The sequence below is a fragment of the Hemitrygon akajei genome, chromosome 16 (genome assembly GCF_048418815.1).
Source record: "Hemitrygon akajei chromosome 16, sHemAka1.3, whole genome shotgun sequence".
NCBI classification, from domain to species: domain Eukaryota; kingdom Metazoa; phylum Chordata; class Chondrichthyes; order Myliobatiformes; family Dasyatidae; genus Hemitrygon; species Hemitrygon akajei.
This window is the reverse complement of record NC_133139.1, coordinates 34,024,040-34,049,052: the sequence shown is the minus strand read 5'-3', so window position 1 is coordinate 34,049,052 and position 25,013 is coordinate 34,024,040. Positions and strand designations below refer to the sequence as shown.

General features: G+C 41.5%; 1 protein-coding gene across 1 annotated transcript in view; it reads right to left on the bottom strand.

Moving 5' to 3' along the window:
* The window catches only part of grin3bb (glutamate receptor, ionotropic, N-methyl-D-aspartate 3Bb), a 94,388-nt gene that overhangs the window by 10,687 nt on the left and 58,688 nt on the right, over positions 1-25,013 (bottom strand). Inside the window, exon 4 of the mRNA XM_073068668.1 lies at positions 2,795-2,940. Within this exon, the coding sequence (XP_072924769.1) occupies positions 2,795-2,940 (146 nt within the window). The remainder of the gene's footprint in view (positions 1-2,794; positions 2,941-25,013) is intronic.

The following is a 25,013-nucleotide window of genomic DNA, read 5'->3' as shown; positions in this document are numbered from 1 at the left end:
CTTGCTGGGTCCTGCTGTATTATTTAATCTCAGGTGAATCAGCAGGTGAGTCGCATTATGTCATGTGTTTTATATAAGCAGCCAAGGGCAAGTTTCCCAACTGACATCTCAGTTTAGTATTGATGGAGTGTCCTGTTGTTGGAGAGGCCAGCCATTGGACAAATCATTAATCCCCAATTCTCTCACACAAAGATTTTTTTTTTTTTTAAACATTTTTCCTGGTCATTAAAGAAACAATAGTTCAGGAGTAACCAGAAGCTGCAGTTTACTGAATGGCATCTTGGGAAACTCTACGTCCATATTAAATAGACTGAAAACTCTGGGCAAAAGCTTAACAACCCAAGGGTGGGCCTCTGTGGGAAGGCAAAACCTTCATGTAAAATATTCAATTTTATTCGATGTATTTAATAATGTTATGAAGTATGCCAACTATATGGGGATTTTTAAATGTGATTTTGACAATATTATTTTGATAGTGACAAAGCATTTGGAGGAAATGGCCCAGGTTTTGCAGTCAGTGGGGAAGGAATGGTCATTGTGATTATCAGTAAGGCCATGGATCGCGGTAAAAATGGAGGGGCATAGATTGTGAGGATAGACCCAGGGATTAGAGTTGGGGAGAGACCATGTGGGGCCAGTGTGAGGGTGGAACCACATCCAGAGGTGGTGTGTGGTGGACTGGGGCTGCGGGTGTGAAATGCAATTGAGTGGCATTACACTTGGGATCAGGAAAGATAAGGGAAGGGACAGGATACAACTGAAGCCCAGGAATATGGGCAGTGGGAGAGGGTAATGGGAGCAGACAATAACTGAGGCCTTCCTGGAGGGCGACTCCACTGCAGCAGGGCAGGCGACGCTGTTCCTTTGATCGAAACCTAATTCAGCCCTCAACCCTCAAGGTCTGTTCGGCATGAGTGACTGTCACAACGTGTGGGCCAAGTGAACTTCAGATAGTGGCTTCAAAACATGATTTGCGCACCCTTGCATCAATGCTAATGCACTGCACCCTCTGCGCTGGCACTTCCCTGTCTGCACAGAGCATGTGATCTCATTTCACGGTTGTGGCTCAAGTAAAATTCACCAGAAGCATTATGTCACACCAGAAAGTTTTAGCCTCTGTAATTTAAATCAGCGTCTATAAATGATACATCTATCATCCACAGAAGGAAGCTGGGAAAGAAAGAAAAGAGTGAAAGAGAAAGAAAAGGGAGAATCTGGCGAAAAGTTCAAATCTTCAATGTTAATGTAAATTTGAAGGAGTAAGAATCTGCCCCAGATTTGCATATTTTTGGATTTTCAGCAGTTAGAAGCAGGTGTCTGAAAAAGTTTACAGGTGTGTGGGGCTCTGGGCAAACCAGACAGCTATTTTCACAGCAGCACGACACTGCGTCACAGCTCCAGAGGGACCTGGGCTCAGTCTTCACCTCAGATGCTGTCTGTTTGGAATGTGTATGTCTTCTCAGTGACCACTTGAGTTTCCTCCAGATGGTCTGGCTCCCTCCCAAATCCCAACGCATGACGAGTAGTTGATTGACCTCTGTAAATTACCCCCTAGATTAGGCTAATAGCAAATAGGAATCAGGCGGGTTTGATAGCAAATAAGCTGGTGAGATGCAGAGAAACAAGGAGAAAGCAAATGCAATTAATGAGATTGTTCTAGTAGAAGCCAGCATGGACCCCGGGGGCTGAGTGATCTCCTTTAGTGTCATCAAACATATTAAGAACAATTTAGGTATGTAGGTTGTCTTGAAGTTTTTAGAGAGTCAGTGAACCAACTGCTGGTCTCAGTGTTTGCATTTTGCTTACAAAGGGGAAAAAAGCTGTAGGATGGAGAAAGGTATCAATGGATTTTCAGATGTGCCTAGAATTGCCACACGGGCTTCAATTCAGAGAAGTGTGAGGTAAGGTCTTTGTAGGGAGAAAGCAAGGCAAACAGATGCATAAGAAATGCCAGGATGCTACAGAGGGACCTTGGAGTGGATGTCCGGACAGCCAGAGAGCATGCAGATACCTTTCTTTATCGGCAAGGCATTAAAAAATGCAAGAATAGCTAGATTCCCCTAGAACTGCATAAGACATTTATTAGACCACAGCTAGCGTATTGGGTTTTGGTTCCCACACTACAGGAAGAATACATTAAATTTGTGCATTCAAAATTATGGTTATTGCCAAGACTGGAAGATGTAAGTAACAAGGACTGAAAGTCCAATGTTTCGTTCAGAACAGAGGAGGCTGAGAGGAGATTTAGTTAAAGTAGATGAGATTCTGGGGTCCAAGGTAGGAATGGCTGGAAAAGGTGCCATGAGGGAAGTAAACTTCATAGACAGAGAGGAGATAGAGACAGGACCACTCATTGTTTTCAAAAAATAATTAAGTTAAATAGCAGAACAAAGCCCAAGAACTAGAGACTGTGAGTAAACTGGGTGGTCTTTCAGTTGGCATGGACACAAGAGTCTTTTTCTGTGGCGTAAGTAATTTTCTATTGAACATGTTTATGCTGGCTTTCTCTGAGGAAATGTTTGAATGGAATGCAAATCTTAATCAATTACAGGGTTTTAATAAATTGTAGGCTGTAAATAACATTCCGTTCTGTTGACAGGAGCCTCACAATGGCTCCAGCCATATGGAAGTTAAATCAGTTTGACAGGTCAATCACTTGCCAATTCTATACAATTTGCCTATTTGTTATTGAATTCAATCATTTGCTAGAATTTCCATTTCTTGACAATGGACACAAATGCTACATTGACAAGGATACACGGTTCTATGATAATTGGATTGTCAGGTTGCTTACTTCAGATGAGCCACCCCGTCAAGCGTTGTTGGAACATTGAACCTCCTTGTGTATTCGTACATCTCGGGAAAGCTCTTCTTCATGTAGTCCTCTGCACTGCTCTCCCGCACTGTCCCAAAGTGAAACCCCTGAGATGGATGGTGTAGCTGAATAACAAATGTAACAGAACTGAAATTAGTCTTTGTATTGCCTTCCCTCCACGCAGGGATGTGCAGAGGAAGTGGGGAGGGAGAACGCAGTACTGGCAGAATCCCCAATGATCACTTTATACATTAAGAACATGGGCACTCTGGTTAGAGTCATAGGATCACAGATTTGTTCACAATAAGAACAGGCCATTCAGCCCGCTATAATTTATGCTGACCATCGTGCCTATCTATACAAAGCCCACCTGTTGCCATTAATTCCATATCCCTCTATATTGCTCTTTCAAGCACTGTCCAAAAGTCTCTTAAATGGTTTGACCGTTCCTGCTCTGGCAGCTGATTCCCGATACCAGCTACTCTTTGTGTGAAAAAATTTACCCCTCAGATTTCGCTTAAACCTCCTCCATCTCACATTAAATTTACGCCCTCCAGATTAACCCCTTTCATGTCACCTCTCAGGGGGGGTGTGGGTTTGGTATAGATTCCCTCTGAGAATCTGCACCTTCAGTGAATTAAGTTGATCACAGCAGAGCAGGAGAACACCTGAACAAGTGTGGTAGGTCTACCTTCTGTCCTTGGCTCAGAAAGATCTACTGTAGGTGACTTTGGCTCTCTCTGCAGTGAAGCTCAGTTCCACTAGAATGACTGTGGTAAACTACATATACCTGTCTGGACACGCCCCCCCCTGCTGACTGCTCCTGTGGCTCCTCCCACAGACCCCTGTATAAAGGCGATTGGAGGCACTGCTCCTCCCTCAGTCTCCAGGATGTCGTGGTCCCTTTTGCTGCTAATAAAAGCCTATCGTTCACCTCCCGTCTCCCAGAGTTATTGATGGTGCATCAATGACACTTTCTAAAGGCACCCAATCTGTCAAATACAGATTGGATTGAGCTTAAGAGGTAATATTGCAACTATATAGGACCCTGGTCAGACCCCACTTGGAGTACTGAGCTCAGTTCTGGTCGCCTCACTGCAGGAAGGATGTGGAAACCATAGAAAGGGTGCAGTGGAGGTTTACAAGGATGTTGCCTGGATTGGGGAGCATGCCTTATGAAAATAGGTTGAGTGAACTTGGCCTTTTCTTCTTGGAGCAACAGAGGATGAGAGGTGACCTGATAGAAGTGTATAAGATGATAAGAGGCATTGATTGCGTGGATAGTCAGAGGCTTTTTCCCAGGGCTGAAATGGCTAGTATGAGAGGGCACAGTTTTAAGGTGCTTGGAAGTTGGTACAGAGGAAATGTCAGGGATAAGTTTTTTAGACAGAGAGTGGTGAGTGCGTGGAATGGGCTGCCGGCGGCAGTGGTGGAGGTGGATACGATAGGGTCTTTTAAGAGACTCCTGGATAGATACATACAGCTCAGAAAAATGGGTATGGGTAACCCTAGGTAATTTCTAAGGTAAGGACATGTTCAGCACAGCATTGTGGGCCAAAGGACCCATATTGTGCTGTAGGTTTTCTATGTTTCTATGTTTCTACCTCCGGCAATCCCTAGTTTATACCAAAAGCATTCCTACAAGCATTTTGAAACAGGAACAAAGAGTGGAGGGTTGTGCAAGATACCAACCTCCACTGATGGGCTATTCCCCAGTGTTTTGCTTTTAAGGGACCCTTTATGAATGGCCTTTTGCAGCTTTCTGTGACATCACACCTCATCCCAAGGCTCTTGATTTCTTACCACAAGCAAGAGAGATTCTGCAGATGCTGGAAATCCAAGCAACACACAGAAAATGCTGGAGAAACTCAGCAGGCCAAACAGCATCTATGGAAACAAGTACAAGCGACGTTTTGGGCTCCTGATTTCTTTCTTTGATCCTCTGTCTATCCCATACGCCTCCACTCCACCATAAGTGGGCAAATCTTGAACAATTTCAGTGTTATTCCTGGACTCTTTCCTCAAATGCCTTGATCTCTTGGTCTACCTTCAAAACCTTCTGACTGCCTTCCTTTTTGATCTTTGCAGGTTCCCAGAGCTGCATGCTAGTTACTGTGTCACTCTCACAAAGGCATAACTACTATAGCTAAGGTAGAAAAAGCTGAGGAGTGGATTTAAAAGGTGAGGGGGGAGGGGAGAGGGAAACACCAGATCGGAAGACAGCTTCGCCAGGCATCTACACTCCGTCCGCCAGAACATGCGAGATCTTCCAGTGGCCAGCCATTTTAACTCCACTTCCCATTCCCATTCCAATATGTCCATCGATGGCCTCCTCCACTGTTGTGATGCCACATTTAGGTTGGAGGAGCAACACCTTATATTCCGTTTGGGTAGCCTCCAACCTGATGGTATAAACATCGATTTCTCAAACTTCTGGTAATGCCCCCTAACCTTCCTCCCCCCCCCCCCACATCTTTACCATTTCTTATCCCCCTTTTCCTTCTATCACCTTATCTCCTTGCCCACCCATCACCTCCCTCTGGTGCTCCTCCCCCCCCCCCCCCCACTTTTCTTTCTTCCATGGCCATCGGTCTCTTTCACCAATCAACTTCCCAGCTCTTTGCTTCATGGCTGCCCCTCCAGGTTTCACCTGTCACCTGGTGTTTCTCATTCCCTCTCCCCACCTTGTAAATCTACTCCTCAGCTTCTTTTCTCAAGTACTGCGAAGGGGCTCGGCCCAAAACGCCGACTGTACAGTACTTTTTCCCTTAGATGCTGCCTGATCTGCTGAGTTCCTCCAGCAATTTCTGTGTGTTGCTCGGATTTCCAGCATCTGCAGATTTTCTCTTGTTCGTGATAGCTCAGGTAGTTTATGAATTGTAATTGCAGTCACAGATATTCCTGCTGCTTGCTGAAACATTAAGAGTTTATAGAGTTTGGAAGCAGTAGAGAGGTGCCTGATCTTGTCCACCCTGACATCCACATGTCCACTTTCAAACAAAGGCCTGTGAAGACAGAGTTGAAGTAGACTGTTCGCAGATTGGGACAGCATGGTCTGCTGCCTCCACACCAACCTGGGTTCAATCCTAACTTCTGTGTAGTTTGCATGTTTCTGTGTGACCCCAGGGGCTTCCCCCACATCCATAAAAAGTTGGTAGATTAATCGGGCACTGTAAATTGCCCCTCGTGAACAGATGAATGGTGAACTTGGGAAGGGGAAGTAGATGGGAGGAATTGATGAAATGAGAGAAGGATAGTTGCAGGGAAAATTAATTTCAGAATAGTATTGCTCTGTGTGTGGGCAGAGACTTGATGAACCATAATTGCTCCCTTCTATGTCATAAGAAAACTTGGAAAAGCAATTAGATTTTCTTCTTCCCTCATAAGTCCAAGAAGTTGAAGTCAATTGGAACAAGCAAAATGGTGTCTAATTAGAATCATCAAACTGAACACAACCCAGGATAAAACTTAGGGCCTTATGATCTTTAAAACTCAATTCCATACTGGATTCAGCCAATTCAGCCAATAGGTCAATTCTATTCAGCCATATAACATTTCACATTTCCAATCTCAATCTCTGATAAATATTTACAAGGTTCTAGTGACTTCTAATATGGTTTATTTAATCCATCACTAGCAAGTTTACTAACCATTGTGTTAATCACTCAATATCTAGTACATTCATATTCCTGTAAATTTTCATTATTCCATTCGTATTGTTTTACTCGGTTATCTCTGGGCCTGTGATTGAAGTTTGGCCATGATGAGACATGTTGATTATCTCATAGAGTAGCACAGGTCTTTCAGCCATTATGTCTTCAGTGGAGAGTTGCTCCATATGACTCCCCCTGTTGAGTGCCATTTTCTTTCTTTGCTGTTAATATTCTTTTTTTTCCACACAACTACCAAATTCCCTTCAGAGAGTCTATGGATTATAATTCAGCAACAGTTTGTTAGAGAGTAGTTTGCAATCTTAGTCAAGATCTATGTTTAGTAACCCTTTGAATAATTTTGGGATCTTCTTAAATCTGCATCCTTTCACTATTTTCTCATTCACCGGTGTAACAACTTATGACATTTGACTTTATGCTAACTTTTGAGGTAAACACATAAGCTACATTTTAGTGACAAAAGGTCCAACTTCTTAAATATCTTCCCATAGTTAAAACCATTAACCTCTGTAGTAAGTGCAGCTCTTGAGATATGATATTTTGCTGCTCACCATTGCATTGCAGAAGTCAGGGATGGTTCCAGTGGTAAAGTGGGGAAGCTTTGATTTTTTCATTTATGCCACGTCAGTGTTCACATAAAAGAGGGACCTTGCTGAGCTTTCTGTTGAAGATAAGGGTTGGGATTCACAGAGGCCCTTACAACTACCCCCACTGGCAACATCCTGCCAGGAGTGCCACCTGCTTTATCAGATATCTTCCTCCACTTTTTAAAACTCATTTCAGATTTCTTGAATCTGGAAGCGCTGCCGTTTTAATAGGTTTTCTTCTGTCATTTCTGGCAACTTAATTCCGAGGAGATGTCTGTTAAATCCACTCGGGAGTTGGCTTTCGGCAATCTCATTTTGGTTCTGTCGATTTGAGGTTTTGTCCTGCAGTGAATTGTCCAATACTTTGCACAGAGCAGCAACAGAGATATGACTGACAGTTTAAATAAAATTCATTTTGAGCCTTCTGCATTATTTAATGCCGGGTTTTCCATGAGTGAACACCAGCTGACAAGATTCAGACCAAAATGGCTATAAATCTCAACTGAGACGATTCTTCGAGTGTTGCCCAATGTTGACGTTATCTGGGTGAGCTACACACTAGGGAAACTGCCAGATTACACAAAATTCTCAGAATACAGACTATAAAGTTCAATTCCTTTTCGTCTGTTCCACAATACTTATGGTCCTTTCACAAAGATCATCAAAGTACCCCATAATAAATAGGTTTTAATTGAAAAACACAGGAGATTCTGCAGATGCTGGAAATCTTGAGCAATGCACATAAAACGCTGGAGGAACTCAGCAGGTCAGGCAGCATCTAAGGAGGGGAATAAGCAGTTGACTTTTTGGGCTGAGACTCTTCATCAGGGTTGGAAAGGAAGGCAGAATAAGAAGATGAGGGAAGTGGAAAGAGTATAAGCTACCTGGTGATAGGTGAGATAGGTGAAGGAGAAGATGGGTGGTAGGGGAGAGGGGATGAAGTGAAATGCTGGGAGGGGATAGGTGGAAGAGGTAAAGGGCTTAAGAAGAAGGAATGTATAGGAGGGGAAAATGGATCATGAAGGAGGATGGGAACCAGAGGGAACCTTTAATCTGAAATAAAACCAGAGCCCGTTTTCAACCTGAAATATTTTCTCTTACTATAGATGCTGCCTGGCCCACTGAATGCTTCTAGTGTTTTCTATTTTTATTTCAGGGTGACCTACAGCAACACCATGAAAATTAGGCTCATATCTTTCAGAAATCATTTCTAAAAGGAATTTACTTGTGTTTCTACAAGTGATTATATTGAAGACTCCAGTGTTTGAACTTTCCATGGAGAGCTCCAAATTTCTACAATTTCACGAAAAACAAGATTATCTGAAAGCTCTCCAATGTTTCTAGAATCACATGAAAATTCTGTCCCTAGAAGACTATAAACAGTTAGAGGGTGACAAGATGAGGTTTCTTGGCCTACTCCAGTGTTTATTGCAAAGTGAGTGCTACATTTGTAACCAGCTGTCATCATGTTCCCTTTTACAAAATGTTGAAATCAAACCCACATCCACCAGATCCATGTCTGTTCATTCCACACTCTTATGACCCTCTGAGTGAAGAATCTCCCCCCATGTTCCCCTCAAACATTTCACTTTTCACCCTAAACCCATGATCTCTAGGTCTAGGTTCACCCAACCCCCATGAAAAAGGCCTGCTTGCATTTATCCTATCTCTCTATAGTGAATTATCTATATGAATTTAAGCAGCTTCCATTGGTATCCTGAACAGTAAACTCCACTAATTCCTGACCATTCTACAAGGACAATATTCATCATCTTTATGAAAAATAAGGGTAAAAATACTTCTTTAATATGTTGATGGTGGTTCAGCCCTATTGCCTTCTAATCAAAGCAGCTGAAGCTCACAGACGAGAATCATGTTGGGCTCAGTTCTCAAGTGCAGATCCACAAGGACATAAACTTGTTCTTAATAGAGTTGGATTAGAGAGGAGATAAATCAAACGACATTATTGCTTCTATTCATATCCATGCCTTTCCCAGAGAGTACTGAAGAATGAAGAATAGTCCCTTGGGTGAAGTACTGAAAGAAGTCTGGTCCTATGGCAAAGTACCCCAGGAAGGAAGCATTGATATGAGAAGTGAAGGACACAGGTCAAGACACACATTGTAAAAAGCTGAAGTATTCTGCTGAATGAACACAAGAGATTCTGCTGATGCTAGAAACCCAGAGCAACGTGCACAAAATGCTGAAGGAACTCAGCAAGTCAGGCAGCTTCTGGGCACCATGGTAACACAGCAGTTAGTACAATGCTATTACAGCTTGGAGTGTCAGATTTGAGAGTTCAGTTCCAGTGTCCTCTGTAAGTAGCTTGTATGTCCTTCCCATCAGCGCTTGGGTTTCCTCCAAGTGCTTTGGTTTCCTCCCACTTTCCAAAAGACATACTGGATAGTAGGCTAATTGGTCATTGTAATTTGTTAAATAGGTGGGCAGCTGGGTGGTGTGGCTTGATGGACCAAAAGGGTCTGTTCGCTCCATATCTCTAAATAAATCTAGGGAGGGGAATAAACAGTCAATATTTCAAGCCAAGATCCTTCAGGACAGGAAAGGAAAGGGGGTAGAATTCTACCCCCTTCCTTTCCAGTCCCAATGAAGGGTCTTAGCCCAAACCATTGACTGTTTATTCCCCTCCATAGATGCTGCCTGACCTGCTGAGCTCCTCCAGCATTTTGTGTGTATTACTTGTGCTAAGAGAAAAATTCTAGGTAGGCTATTTGTTGTTTCTTTAGACAGGAAAGCTAACAAGAGACAAATGAGATTATCTTTAAAAATATGAGGGATTTAGATATAGAAGGTAGGATTAAGCAGGATAGCTGTTTCTTGACTTGCAAAGACATAGTGGGCTGACAGCCTCTCCCTCTGGTTCTATAAAATGAGCTTAGCTAAGATCAGTATTGGGAGAGTTATGGTTATATAAGCTTTTGCTAATCTTGACCTCAGGATACTCAGTGGAGTAGTACAAACAAAAACAACTTTACAAATCTGTGTGTACCTGAGCTATGGAGGCTTAATGCCCAAATTAATGTCTGAAATGAGACATTATCTTTACCAGAAAACACACAGTCCTTCATTATTGGAAATAGTACAGAATAATGAAAATTTAACAACTGTTTACTGGACTATTAGCCTCAAGGACAGCTTCTATTCCACTCTTATAAGACTATTTCCTAGCAAAATAACATGGATTCCTGTCCACAGAATATTATGACCTTTCACCCTATTGTCTACCTGCATTTTTCACTTTCTGTGGAATTGTAACACTTCATTCTGCATTCTGTTATTGTTTTCCCTCAAATCACTGACGTGAAGAAATGATCCATAAGAGTGCATGCAAAACAAAACTTTCAACTGTACTTTGACAATAATAAATTAATTTCCCAATTTAAATTTTATAAATTCCAAAATATGATATGGAACTTACGCGCATCATGGGTTTTATAGGGAGCATTTCAGGAAACTGAATCTTAGGGCAATATGTTAATGGTGTATATAGACGTAGGAGAAAGGAGTCTTGGAAGTGGAAATGTTCAGGAGAAATAAGCAGTCTTAGGAAGGACATAGATTTAAAACTCATCCCCGAATCAAAGGAGATGCAGATTGCAAATGGGCTCTGGGTAGCTGAGGAAGAAACGTAAGTTTTGGCCACAGCCAACCACGTTAGCTTCAGTTTTTTAATGGAAACTCAAGGATATCAAGCAGAATGGGAGGAAGATATTGCAATGACCTACAGTGTCTGTGGTTCTTGCTCAGTAACCAGTTCCTTATATTTTGCATTTTTGGTAAGAGTAGGGTCTTTTTAAATGACAGAGGCTGTCCACTGGAAGGGAATAGGGGATTATGGATTCATTGAAGTGATTATTACAAAGCCAACGGTGACTAACCTGAGGTATCATAATCATCACACAAGTTCAAGTTTATTGTCATCTGACTGTACATATATGCAACCAAACAAAATAACGCTCCTGCAGTCCACAATACATATATCACACACAGCACTTAAACCAAACTATTACCACAAGTAAGTGAATAAAATATAATTCAAATTGCATGTGAAGTGTGCAACACAGCTAAGCAGTAAACAGCTCACTGTCCTAGTGACCAGACTGCGGTGGCGGCAGGCTATTCATTAGTCTCACAGCCTGGGGGAAAGAGCTGTTACCCCAGTCTTGCAGGCCTGGTCCTAATGCTCTTCCTTCCTGAAGGTAGTGGGTCAAAGAGATTGTGAGATGCCATGCAGGTTCCGTACCACGCAGTGATGCAGCCAGACAGGACAAACTTGACAGTGCTCCAGTTGAAAGCTGTTATAATGGGAACGGGAAGCCTTACACACCTCAATCTCCTCAGAGAGTGTAAACACTGCTGTGCTTTCTTGACTAATGAGGATCCAAACCAAGGAACTTCATGTTCTTCATTCTCCTAGAGGAAGAGCCATTAATATTCAATGGAGAGCGGTTGAACTATGCCTTCCTGAAGTCCACAATCATCTCTTTTGTCTTGTCCACTCAGAAACTCAGCTTGTTGTTCTCACATAATTTGACAAACCTCTCTACTTTCCCTCTGTATGGCAATTCATCATTGTTATCGATGAGGCCAACTACTGTGGATCATCAGAAATAATACACCAGGCAGGCTGTAGTAAGTGCCAACCTCCAAATGAGATCCTTTCAATAGTTCCAGTTAATATCAGAGAAATATATACAATATACATCCTGAAATTTTTGTCCTTTGCAGACCTGTTCTTTCCAGGTGAATGCTGGGAAATGGTCAGTTACCAACATTGAGGGAATAATGATTGCCAAAAGGCAAAACTGAAGCTTGTGTGTGAATGTTGGCAGTAGCAGGGGTATTGAATTGGGTAAGTAGACAGTAGAGAAAGGACTGAGAGTTGGAGCACACCACAGAGGAATTAGGAAAACACTTATTCTGGAGATGTTCCACAGATGTTGTGGGCTTAGAGATATGAATAACGAGGGAGCTTTAATAATAGCTTTCAGTGAAGAATTCAACAAGAGAAAAGGTCTAGGAGATTCCACAATCAAAATTGTTGTTCTGTGTCAGAAATAATGCTGATCTTATGGTTGGGAACGCTATGGTAAACAGGTTGAGGACAATTTGACAGTGGTGTTAAGAAGGTGTATGGTGTGTTAGCATTCATCAGCCATGGGATTGAGTTAAAGAGCCGTGAAGTAATGTTACAGCTATATAAGACCTTGGTCAGGCACCACTTGGAGAACTGGGTTCAGTTCTGTTCACCTCACTACAGGAAGGATGTAGATACTATAGAGAGTGTGCAGAAGAAATTTACAAGGATGATACCTGGATTGGAGAGTGGGCCTTATCAGAATAGATTGAGTGAACTTAGCCTTTTCTTCTTGGAGTGACGGAGGATGAAAGGTGATGTGATAGAGGAGTATAAGATGATGAGGGGCATTGATCATGTGGATAGCCAGAGGCTTTTTCCCAGGGCTGAAATGGCTAACATGAGGGGGCATAGTTTTAAGGTGCTGAAAGTTGGTACAAGGGGGATGTCAGGGGTAAAGTTTTTCATACAGAGAGTGGTGAGTGTATGGAATTCACAGCCAGCGATGGTGGTCAAGATGGATACAATAGGGTTTTTTAACAGTCTCTTAGATAGATATGTGGAGCTTAGAAAATTAGAGGGCTATGCAGTAGGGAAATTCTAGGAAGTTTCTAGAGTAGGTTACATGGTCGGCACAACATTGTGGGCTGAAGGGCCTGTAATATGCTGTAGATTTCTATGTTCTATGTTCCAAGAACCAAACAGGAAAAAAAAAATAGAAGAAATTGCAAGTCAGTCTCACGTCAATGCATTGTGATGGTGGCTATGGAAGCCCCGATGTACCAAATGTAATTTGTTTTTGTGGTTATGAGGAAACAGATGATATTGCACAGAAATCTACTTTAGTAGAAAAATAATACTCTGAAAATTACAAGCAAGATCGCAGTGTATTTAGCAACAGGACTCTTTGGTCCATTTGAGTACACTGAGTACACTTGAGCATCCAATTGCTTTTTAAAATGATTCCAAGATTTTAATTTCTGCTGCTGCTGCTGCTGCTGCTCTGTCTAGAAATCCATCCAACATACACTCCTGCCCGAGTATGATCCATGAGCAATGTAATTGGAGATCAATTTGCTACTTGAAAACAAATTACTGCTTTTGGTTAATATGCATCAAAATCTATAATAGTATTTGAAAAATTAATAATAGTGTTTGAATTTTCTGTTTCTATAGAATGGGAAGGGATTGATGAGCATTAGATAAAGATCTCTTATTGTGGAAATTGCCTGCCTCATAAAATGGAGATAAAATCTTTTCTGTCATTGATAAGTGAATTCATATCAAGGAAGGAAAACCAATGTTCAGCAAATACTTCTACCAGGTTCATGCATCTGGTTGTTGGCTCCCTATTACAGATATCATAAATCTTATGGAGAGTTGGTGCAATGGAGCCTTCGGTTCCAGAACTACCCTACAACAAAAATAAATGGATTTTGGGGAGGACTTTAAATTGCATCGATCTTCAGGGCTAGACCTATTCCTCTACTTAACGTAGTGGAACTTTAGTTGGAGTAGCACAGAAGCATTACATCAACTATTTCTAGGTAAGGTTTGGCAGAACCAAACTTCCTTATCTCAGGAAATGCCTTTAAAATTTCCCTTGTGCCATATTTCCCCTTAATAATTCAACTCTCCACAAAGCTTAAATCTACTTCAAATGGACACATCTGGGAACGTATTTATCACACTTCTGGAAAAGATGCAACAAAATGCCAGTCATTTGATTATCCAAAACATTTTCCTCTGACGCAGCTGCCTTTATATTAACTATTCTTCTGCCTCTTCCTATTATGTCCACACTATAATTTTCTCCTCCTTCTAATCCCCTAAATGCAATCAGCACTCACAAAAATGCTGTCTTCTTTGGTTCTCATTTGTGTTGAAATTTGAGAAATGGCATCATTCCTGCTCCACTCCTGCAAATTACAGGTTTATAAAAGTCAAGCTTGTTGTCGCTTAAATATTGATCCCTGATTTTAACTTGGTTTCCCACATCTTTCTTTTTCACAATACCTTAGCTGCATAGCTTTATGATATGAACTTTGATCGCCCCCAAGCCCTGGATTCACAGTTTGCAAACTGTGAAGCACCAGTGGCTAAAGGAGAGGCAAGACTGAAATGGTAATTGTGCAGGCGTCAATGAATACACATCCACCATTCATTTTAAATCATCTCTACAACTGCATCCTATCTTCTCAACATACTCCTTGATCCCATCTCCTTCGAGGAATGTGCCTAATTGTCCTGACTCTCAGTTTATATAAACACTGGTCAATCCCTTCCCACACTCAGTATTCTACAGCGTGGCTATTCACAATCCCCTGTTCTACTCACTGTACATTTATGACTGTGTGGCTAAGCGCAGCCTCAGATTGAGGGGATTTAGGGGCCGATATTCTTGTTGCATTTCATGCAGGACGTGGGGGGGGGGTATTTGGGGGTTGACGATCATGTTGCCGTTCTTTTTTGTGTGTGGGGGGGACTGGGTATGCTGTTTCTCTCCATGGTTTTTCTTTGTTTCGTGGTTATCTGGAGGAGGAGAATCTCAGACTTGTGTATTGCATACATACATAATAAGCGATCCTCTGAAGTTTGCTGATGACACCGCAGTCACGAGCCAAACCAAAGGTGGTGACGAATTGAAAATCTGGCTGAGAGGTACCATAACAACATTTTACTCAACGTCAGCAAAACCAAGGAGCTGATTATAGACTTCAGGAGGAGGATGACAGAGATCCATGAGCCAGTCCTTATCAGAGGATCAGAGGTGGAGAAGGTCAACAGCTTTAAATTCCTCATTGTTATTATTTTGGAGGACCTGTCCTGGACCCTGCATGCAAGTGCAATTACAAAAAAAAGCAGGCGGTCCTCTACTTCCTTAGGAGTTTATGAAGATTCAGCATGACGTCTGAAACTTTGACAAACTTCTACGGATGTGTAGGGGAGAGTATATTGATAGGCTGCATCACAGCCTGGTAGGGAAACAGCAGTGCCCCTGAATGGAAAATCCTGAAAAAGTAGTGAATTCACCACCGATAAAGCCCTCCCTACCACTGAGCCCATCTACACAAAGTAGTGTCGTAGGAAATCAGCATCCAGCATCAGGGTCCTCCACCACCCAGATCATACTTTCTTCTCAGGAAGAAGGTACAGGCACCTCAGGACTCACACCACCAGTTTCAGGAACAGTTATTACCTCTCAACCATCAGACTCTTGAAACAAAGAGGATAACTTCACTCAATTTTACTTGCCCAGTCATTGAAATGTTCCTGGAAACTATGGTCTAATTTTCAAGGACTTTTCATCTCATGTACTTGATATTAATTGGGTATTTTTTAATTTATTATTACTATTCCTTTCCTTTTGTTATCACCCAGTTTGTTATCTTTTGCATGCTGGTTGAATGCCCAAGACATGCAGCTTTTTATTGATCCTATTATGGATTTATTGAGTATGCCCACAAGAGAATTAATCTCAGGGTTGTTAACAGTGACATATATGTTCTTTAATAATAAAGTTACTTTGAATGTAAAGGTTATCCTGACTCTGCTTCAGCTCCAAACTTACCATTGAGGTTGATATTTCTATGTCTTTGCACTTGCTATTGTAAATGTGGGGAAGAGGAATAGCTTCATATGAGTTTTGATGGGGCTCAAAAAATATCAAGAGTTTTTGACTGTTTCAGATGTTTGAGGTCTTCGGACTTGTGATATGGTTAGGGAGGGATATTGGACCTTGGGTTTGTTGCTATGGGGACTTTGGATCTGTTGTCATTTGAGGGAGGAATCAGGGAATTTTACCCTTCGGACATGAGCTCTCTTCCAGTAAGATGGCATTGTGCTTGGTCACAGTAGTCTCTTTGGGTGCAACAAAAGTGCAAATGTGTGTGTTAAATGCTTTTCTTGTGATTGCAAGACCCTGTTGGACATTGGTAATGCAAAATACCACAAGCCCAGCTCATTGGAAACATGGCGGCAAGGGAGCTGTGTGGCCTTGGTTGTTGAGCGAACCAGGTCCTCAAGATGCAGCATCGCCTGGTACTGCCACCCAGAGGAGGAGGCAGCGGAGACGGTACGGGAGAGAACAGTCACGGCCGGCATGCTGAAATTCTGTGCTGGCTCCTGCAGGGCTGCTCTCCAGTGTTCACTCCCTGGAAGACAAGCTAGATTGCCTTCGTCTGAGGCCAACCCAGCACGAAACAAGTTGATTTGCCTTCATCTGTGCCTGACCCAGCGCGAGATGCAGAACGATGGTGTTCTTGTTCTTGTGGAAATATGGCTCCAGGACAATATCCCAAAACACCATCAATCTCAGGCCGTGCCACTCAGGGACTTATGCCAATATTATTTTGTAACTACGTTCTATTATAACTATATGTATTTTGTGCTATGTTTTGCACCATGGTCCCAGAAGAACGCTGTCTCATTTAACTGTATACCTGTGTATGATTGAATGACAATTAAACTTCAATTTGAACTTGATGACTGTTGCTGAGAAGGTTTTTTTAATTCATTCATAAGACTCGAGTGTTACATGGCCAACATCTGATCCTTCTTCCCAACTGAGAAGGTGAAGGTAGTCAATTTAAGAACATAAGACATAAGGTAACCAGGATCCTTGCAAAGGTTCTCCTGCAATCTTACCATGTAAAGAATTCCAAGAGTGCTCCATTAATGATAAAAGAATAGTAATCCACTTCCAAGTCAGCATGATGGGGCATTCAGAGGGTATTTGCAATTGTTTGTTCTCTCTTACTCCTTCTGTGAGACAAATGTTATGGATTTGAAAGCCACTGTTGAGAAAGCTTTGGCAAGTTGCTGACGTGTCTCTGGAAGACAAATGACATCTTCGGAGGAGTATCTGGAGAACCACTGTACTTACGTTCACACAGGTGAGCAGCAAGTATTTCATCACAATCCTGATACATCGTGAGAATAGTGTAAAGGCTCTGGGGACTCTATTTGTCATACATTTTGTAAGCATATTGTTTAAATGCCTAGTCCAGTTAAGTTTCAGATTAATAAAGTCAAAATTCAAAGTAAGACTTATTATCAGTATACATACATGTCACCACATAGAACCCTGAGATTATTTATCCTGCAGGCATACCTGGCAAATCTACAGAACAGTAGTTGTAAACAGCGCCAATGAACAACTGAGGCTCTTGTACCTTCTACTTGATGTCAGCATTGAGAAAAGATGATGATGGATGGAAGACCACACACAATATTAATAGTGAGATACTTGTTGAATTAAAAGCTCAGTATTTTCAATGGAGTGGATATGCACTTTCTCCGTCATTAAAGTTGGTCATTGCCAACTGTCGAGCAAATATCACCTGGCACCTATCAGTCTAAACCTGAATGTTACCCAAATTTTCTTAAATACAGATGCCTGCTGTTTTGTTGTCTGAGGAGATGTAAATGGAAATAAATGCCTTGCAATGGTCAGCATACACTACAGCTTCTATTTTGAAGATGAAGGAAGTGATGGCAATTAATTGCACGATTAACACTGAAACGATTGCTCAGTTATCTTCATTTGACTCTGGTAAGCAAGAGAGTTTTTTGAATCCCATTCACATTGGTTTTACTTGGTGTCTGGATGCCACACTTAAGTCAAAAGAAGACTTTATGTTTGGGCTGGTTACTTTTAGCTCTTGTCTCAGCTTGGATCAAAGCGACATTAAGCTCCAAAGTCAAACACAACTTTATCAAAGTTTTAGTGAGTTCTTGCCAATGAATAATATTGCCAACAATTGCATCCATCACTTTACTGATTGAAGCTAGGCTATTGGGTGGTAATTAGGTGAATTGACTTCATCCTCCTTTTATAGTCAGGATCTATCTGGGCAATCTTCTACATTGTTGCATTACTGCCAAAGTTGTTACTCTGTTGGAACAGTGAAATTGAATGCATGGCTAGTTCTAGAGCACCAGTCTAGAAAGTTCGCATGGCTTTTATTGAATCCAGTGCAGTTAGTTATTGTTTGATAATCCATGCAATGACAATGGTCTCAGTGACAATGCAGTTGTCACAACGCTGCAGGCTGAAGATGGTTGAAACCCTTCAGCCTCTAATTGAATTGACTTAATTTCTTACATCCTTCACAGACATGAGGAGTAAAAATGTCTACGTTACGTCTCTGTCTGAATATGCAATGTGCAATTTATAGTAATTTGTAATAAATAGTATGTACAACAGGACAGTCAATATAATATAGAAATATAATTGTATCAGCGTGAATTAATCAGTCTGATGGCTTGGTGGAAGAAGCTGTCCTGGAGCCTGTTGGCCCTGGCTTTTATGCTGCGGTACTGTTTCCCGATGGTAGCAGCTGGAATAGATTGTGGTTGGGGTGACTCAGGTCCCCAGTGATCCTATCGGCCCTTTTTTACTCACCTGTCTCTGTAAATGTCCTGAAGTTCACATCTACAGATGTGCTGGGCTGTCCACACCACTGTCTGCAGAGTCCTGTGATTAATGGAAGTACAATTCCCATACCAGGCAGTGATGCAGCCAGTCAGGATGCTCTCAACTGTGCCCCTGTAGAAAGTCCTTGGGGTCTGGAGACTCATGCCAATCTTCTTCAATCATCTGAGGTGAAAGGGGCACTTTTGTGCTTTTTTCACCACACAGACGGTATGTACAGACCACGTGAAATTCTCGGTGATGTGTATACAGGGGAACTTAAAGCTGTTCACCCTCTCAACCCCAGATCCATTGACATCAATAGGGGTTAGCCTGTCTTTATTCCTCCTGTAATCCACAACCAGCTACTTTGTTTTTGCGACATTGAAGGAGAGGTTGTCTTCTTGACACCACTGTGTCAGGGTGATGACTTCTTCTCTGTAGGCTGCCTCATTATTATTTGAGATAAGGTCAATCAATATAGTATCGTCAGCAAATTTAATTAGCAGATTGGATCTATCATTTACATTCAAAAACTGAGCTCTACTGCCGTATCTGAAATGTTCTTTGGGCTCTACTTCTCATTTGTTTTCAATTGCCAACAAATAATCATAAAGAGGTTCACAAAAGTGATTCCAGGTTTGAACGGCTTGTCATATGAAGAGCACTTGATCGCTCTGGGCCTGTACCCACTGGAATTCAGAAGAATGACTGGTGACCTCATTGAAACCTGTCGAATGGTGGAAGACCTTGATTGAATAGATGTGGAGAGGATGTTTCCTATGGTGAAAAAGTCTCAGACCAGGGGAGACCGCCTCAGAATAGAAGGGCATCTTTTTAGAATGGAGATGAGGAAAAATTTCTTTAGCCAGAGACTGGTGAATCTATTGAGTTTGTTGATGCAGGCAGCTGTGGAGGCCAAGTCTACTATGTATATTTAAGGCAGAAGTTGATAAAATCCTGATTGATCAGGGCATGAAGGGATATGGGGAGGAGGCAGGAGATTGGGACTGAGAAGAAAATTGGATCAGCCATGATGACTAGTGGGGTGCCACAGGGCTCGGTATTGGGACCACAGCTGTTTACCATTTACGTTAACGATTTGGATGAAGGCATAGAAAATAACATCAGCAAATTTGCTGATGATACTAAGCTGGGTGGCAGTGTGACATGTGATGAGGATGTTAGGAGAATTCAGGGTGACTCGGATAGGCTGGGTGAGTGGGCAGATACTTGGCAGATGGCGTTTAATGTGAATAAGTGTGAGGTTATCCACTTTGGGAGTAAGAACAGGAAGGCAGATTATTATCTGAACGGTGTAGAGTTGGGTAAGGGAGAAATACAAAGAGATCTCAGAGTCCTTGTTCATCAGTCGCTGAAGGTGAATGAGCAAGTGCAGCAGGCAGTGAAGAAGGCTAATGGAATGTTGGCCTTTATTACAAAGGGAATTGAGTACAAGAGCAAGGAAATCCTCTTGCATTTGTACAGAGCCCTGGTGAGACCACACCTGGAGTATTGTGTACAGTTTTGGTCTCCAGGGTTAAGGAAGGACATCTTGGCTGTAGAGGAAGTGCAGCGTAGATTCACGAGATTAATTCCTGGGTTGTCTGGACTGTCTTACGCAGAGAGGTTAGAGAGACTGGGCTTGTACACGCTGGAATTAAGGAGATTGAGAGGGGATCTGATTGAAACATATAAGATTATTAAGGGATTGGACAAGATAGAGGCAGGAAATATGTTCCAGATGCTGGGAGAGTCCAGTACCAGAGGGCATGGTTTGAGAATAAGGGGTAGGTCATTTAGGACAGAGTTAAGGAAAAACTTCTTCTCCCAGAGAGTTGTGGGGGTCTGGAATGCACTGCCTTGGAAGGTAGTGGAGGCCAATTCTCTGGATGCTTTCAAGAAGGAGCTAGATAGATATCTTATGGATAGGGGAATCAAGGGATATGGGGACAAGGCAGGAACTGGGTATTGATAGTAGTTGATCAGCCATGATCTCAAAATGGTGGTGCAGGCTCGAAGGGCCGAATGGTCTACTTCTGCACCTATTGTCTATTGTCTTTTGAAATGGCGGTGCAGTCTCGATGGGCCAGATGGCCTAATTCTGCTCCTATATCTTATGGTCTTATGGTCTTATAATTGGATGTGGGAGATCTCTAATCTGGGCTATGAGGCTGGAAATTATAGTGGGATGCAATGCTGATGCTGATATCCTTTGAAGCTACATAGATATCCAGCTTTTAGTTACTGTCTCTATTTTGAATCCATTCCATTTAATGGAGCGTTTCTGTTGCAAAACATAAATAAAGGAGTCCTCAATGTGAAGACAAACCCTTGTTTCACTCGGACTGTGCAGTAGTCACTCCTATCAATAGCATCACTATAAAAATGCATCAGTGACAAGTAGTTGGGTGACAATGACATTAAATATTTTCTTCACTTGCGTATCATATCAACTCCTTTCTGAGGTAAGACCTGGATCCACTCCAATTTGCCCACAGCAGGTGACATTTCATTGGCCTTTCACTCAGCTCTGGTACACCCGGACAATAAAGATTCACACTGTGCATCAGGATGCTCTTCACTGACTACAGTTCAGCACTCAACACTATCGGTCCCTTAAAATTCATCACTAAGCTCCAAGACCCGGGCCTCAATACCTCACTGTGCAAATGGATCCTTAATCTCCTCATTTGCAGATCCCAGTCTGTAGAGATTGTCTACGACACCTCCGCCACAATCTCAGTCAACACAGGTGCAAGATAAGGCTGTGTGCTTAGCCTCCTGCTCCACTCACTTCATATCTATGATTGTGTGGCTGAATACAGTTCCAATGCTGTATTTAAGTTTGCTGGCAACACCACTATCATTGGCCGAATCAAAGGTGGTGATGAATCGGTATATAAGAGGGAGATTGAAAAACTGGTTGAGTGGTGCCACAACAACAACCTCTCATCAACATCACAAAACCAAAGGACTGTTGACCAACTATAGAAGAAAGAAGCCTGAAGTCCATGAGTCATAAATTCTATCGTATTTCTTTATTTTCCTGAAAACACCTGCAAGAAAATTGATCTCAATGTGGTATATGGGGCCATATACCTTTTGAAATTTAAATTTATTTTGACTTTGACCTTCTTGTTTTCAACCATCTTTTACAGATCTAGCCAAATCCTGTTCTTCAGGACTGGTCAGCTTCATCAAGTGAAGGTGGGCCTAGAGTACGGGGGTGGGGGGGGGGGGGTTGTGCCTTGTTATCTTCTACAATATGCAGCAGCATTCAGTCAAGAGAGGGCATTGATGGGGCCCAGTTTATTCTGCTGTATTGGAATCTAGATGCATCTTTGAAGAATAGAGCCAGTCCTTTGCCGCAGGACCTCTAGGGCATCATATCTGCCAGATCTGACCTTCCTGTGGATACCCAGAGATGATAACATGGTCAATGTGACTGTGAGTAGTCCACCGGATATCACCTCCAATGACCCCCACACAACCATGAGAAGCACCTTGCAGGGTCAGCTAGGCTGGAGATTTACTTACCCTGCCTGGGTCCAGTACCTAGTTTGAGGTACATCCTGTCTAGGTTGTGACAAAATTGAATAAAAGATTATATAAGCCTTCATACCTGTTGGTGCAGAACGTGCAAAGGGAATCAGGACCTCAGAAACAATGTTGAGATACTCGAGGAGAAATGCGAGTTGTACCAGAACCAATCAGCATTGAAGATGGGATCCAAATCAGCCACCGGAGTGTAAATATCTTAAACTGGACACAGGAATAGCCTAATTTCCACATACTCAATATGTCAGGCTATGTACTTCCAGTTGGAAGAGTGTGTGCTTCCTGATCACAAACTTAAGGCCTTAGGAGGTAACATAATTGATCAGTTTAACCCCTAGTGATTCTAATGGAACCTGTAAAATAGCCTTCCTCAGCCTCAGAGGCCAGCAAATTAAAAATCCTATGAAACACAATTTCTTCAAAAATATAAAAATAGGTCAGAATAGGATGAAAAACACCAGGAATAGACTAGATAGCCTGTATAAATGCAAGAAGTACTAAGAATAAAATAAATGAGCTGGAATTATATGCAAATACATATAAGTATGATACAATAGCAATAACTGAAACCTGGCTGACTTTAAAGGATGGTGATGAATAAAGTATTAAAGTATTTACATTACTTAGTAAAGATAGCCAAGATCGTAAAGGCGGTAGAGTAGCCATATAGATAAGAGAGAATTTATCTGTGAGGCTGCTTATGATAGGAGATGAATCGAGACTTAGTGAAGATATCTGAGTGATAATTGAAAGCTATAAGGATAAAGGATGTTACAGACCCCCGAATGCTGATAGTGATTTTAACAAACAACTCTATCAGAATATTATAAAAGCAAGTTCTGAGGGTGATGTTGTAGTTACGGGAGACTTTAATTTCCCAAATATTGAGTGGGAGAATCCAATGACTAATAGATTACAGGAAAGTGATTTCACTGAGTTATTGAATAATTGTTTTTAGATCCAGTATGTTAACTCCCCAACAAGAGGGGAGGCCTGTCTAGATTTGATATTTTGTAACAATCAGGATAGAATTTTGAGTACGGAATTTGTTGGAGCCTTTAAGAACAAGTGATCAAAATGTTGTTAACCTCGAAATTTTTTGGAGAATATATCAAGTCAAGATATACTACATAAGTGTAGTCAGGAGGGAAATTCGGATTGCCAAAAGGCAGGTTGAGAAGGATATTGCTGATAATGATAAGATTAACCCCAAGAGATTTTTTTAATACTTTAGCAGTGGAAGAAAAGTCAAGTAGGAAGTGTATTAGGAATAATGGTTGGGTGTTAAATTATACAGAGAAGAACTTAGCGGACACTCTTAACTCATATTTTGCTATAGTATTCACCTGCGAAGATGTTAGCAATATGCCAGTAAGTGTAGAGAAAAATTAAAAGTGACAGAGATCTTAGAAAGTGAGGTCCTGCTTCAGCTGTGAAGTAATAAGTCTCCAGGGCCAGACAAGTCTCCAAGGGTACTTAAAGAGGTCTGTGATTATATAAACAAACCCCTAACATGAATTTTTCAGAAGTCAGTGAAGACTGGTGAAGGCTCTAAGGACTGGAAATGGGTTAACGTTGTCATAGTATATAAGAAGATGATCGCACTGATCCTAGTAACTATAGGCCAGTATGATAATGGAAACATTAATAAAGAATGAGATGAAAAAGCAGATAATAAGAACAGGCATGTTAGCAGAAAGCCAGCATGGGTTCAAAAAGGGGAACACATGGTTTACCAATGTGCTGGAATTCTACGAAGAGGCAAAAATTTATGATAACAATAGAGTGGTTGATTTAATTTACTTGGACTCTTTGGTTGAGGTTAATAATCAAACTACAGGAGCTAGGGATTCAGGGTAAGGTGCGAATGGGTGCAGAACTGGCTCAATAACAGAAAACGAGTCATGGTGAGAGGATCATTTTCACACTCAGAAAATTATAAAAGTGAGGTTCTGCAGGGATCAGTTTTGGGGCCACTGCTGCTTTTAATTTAGATTAATTATTTAGATAAGCTCATAGCAAATAAACATTCAGGTAGTAGAATCAATACAGTTAGATCTAAACAAAATTCAGATGTGAGCAGATAAATGTCAAATGAAATTTAATGTAAATAAATGTACAGTACCTATAGAAAGTAGAAATATTAGAAATAAATATACAATGGGGGGTCTTGAGTTAGAAAGGATTTGGGTGTCCTGGTAAATTCATCACTGTCAATATCCAGACAATTAGGAAGACTAATAGAATGTTTGGGCTATAAAATGTGCTCAGTGGAGTTCAAGTCTAGAGACATTCTCTGTAAGCTGTATAATCTGTTTGTGAGGCCATACCTTGAGTACTGTGCACAATTTTGGTTGCCATATTTTGTGAGGGATGTGAAGGCATTGGAGAGAGTTCAGAGAAGGGTGACTAAACTCATTCCAGGTATGAAGAAAGATTAAAATAATTAAATCTTTTTTATCCTATGTAGTCATAGAATGAGTGGAGACATGATAGAAGTGTTCAAAATCATTAAGGGTATAAGTAAGGTGGATGCCATCTGCAACTTCAAAATTAATCCATCATCAAGGATACTGGGCCATAAGTGGGGACTAGTTAAAGGGAAATTTCAGACCAGCATCAGGAAGCATTTCTTTACACAGAGAGTTATGGACTCATTGAACAAACTACCTAGTTGTGTAGTTGAGAGAAGTACCTCAGAAACTTTCAAATCTCAACTCAATAGTTATTTCAACACACTATGTGAATAGGAAATTGGCAAGCTTTGTTGGGTTGAGTGGTCTGTTCTTGTCAAAAACTTTCTAATGTTCTGCCAACAGGTGTTCCTGTTGTACTATTTTAAATAATCATCTCGGTGTTCTAATATTCT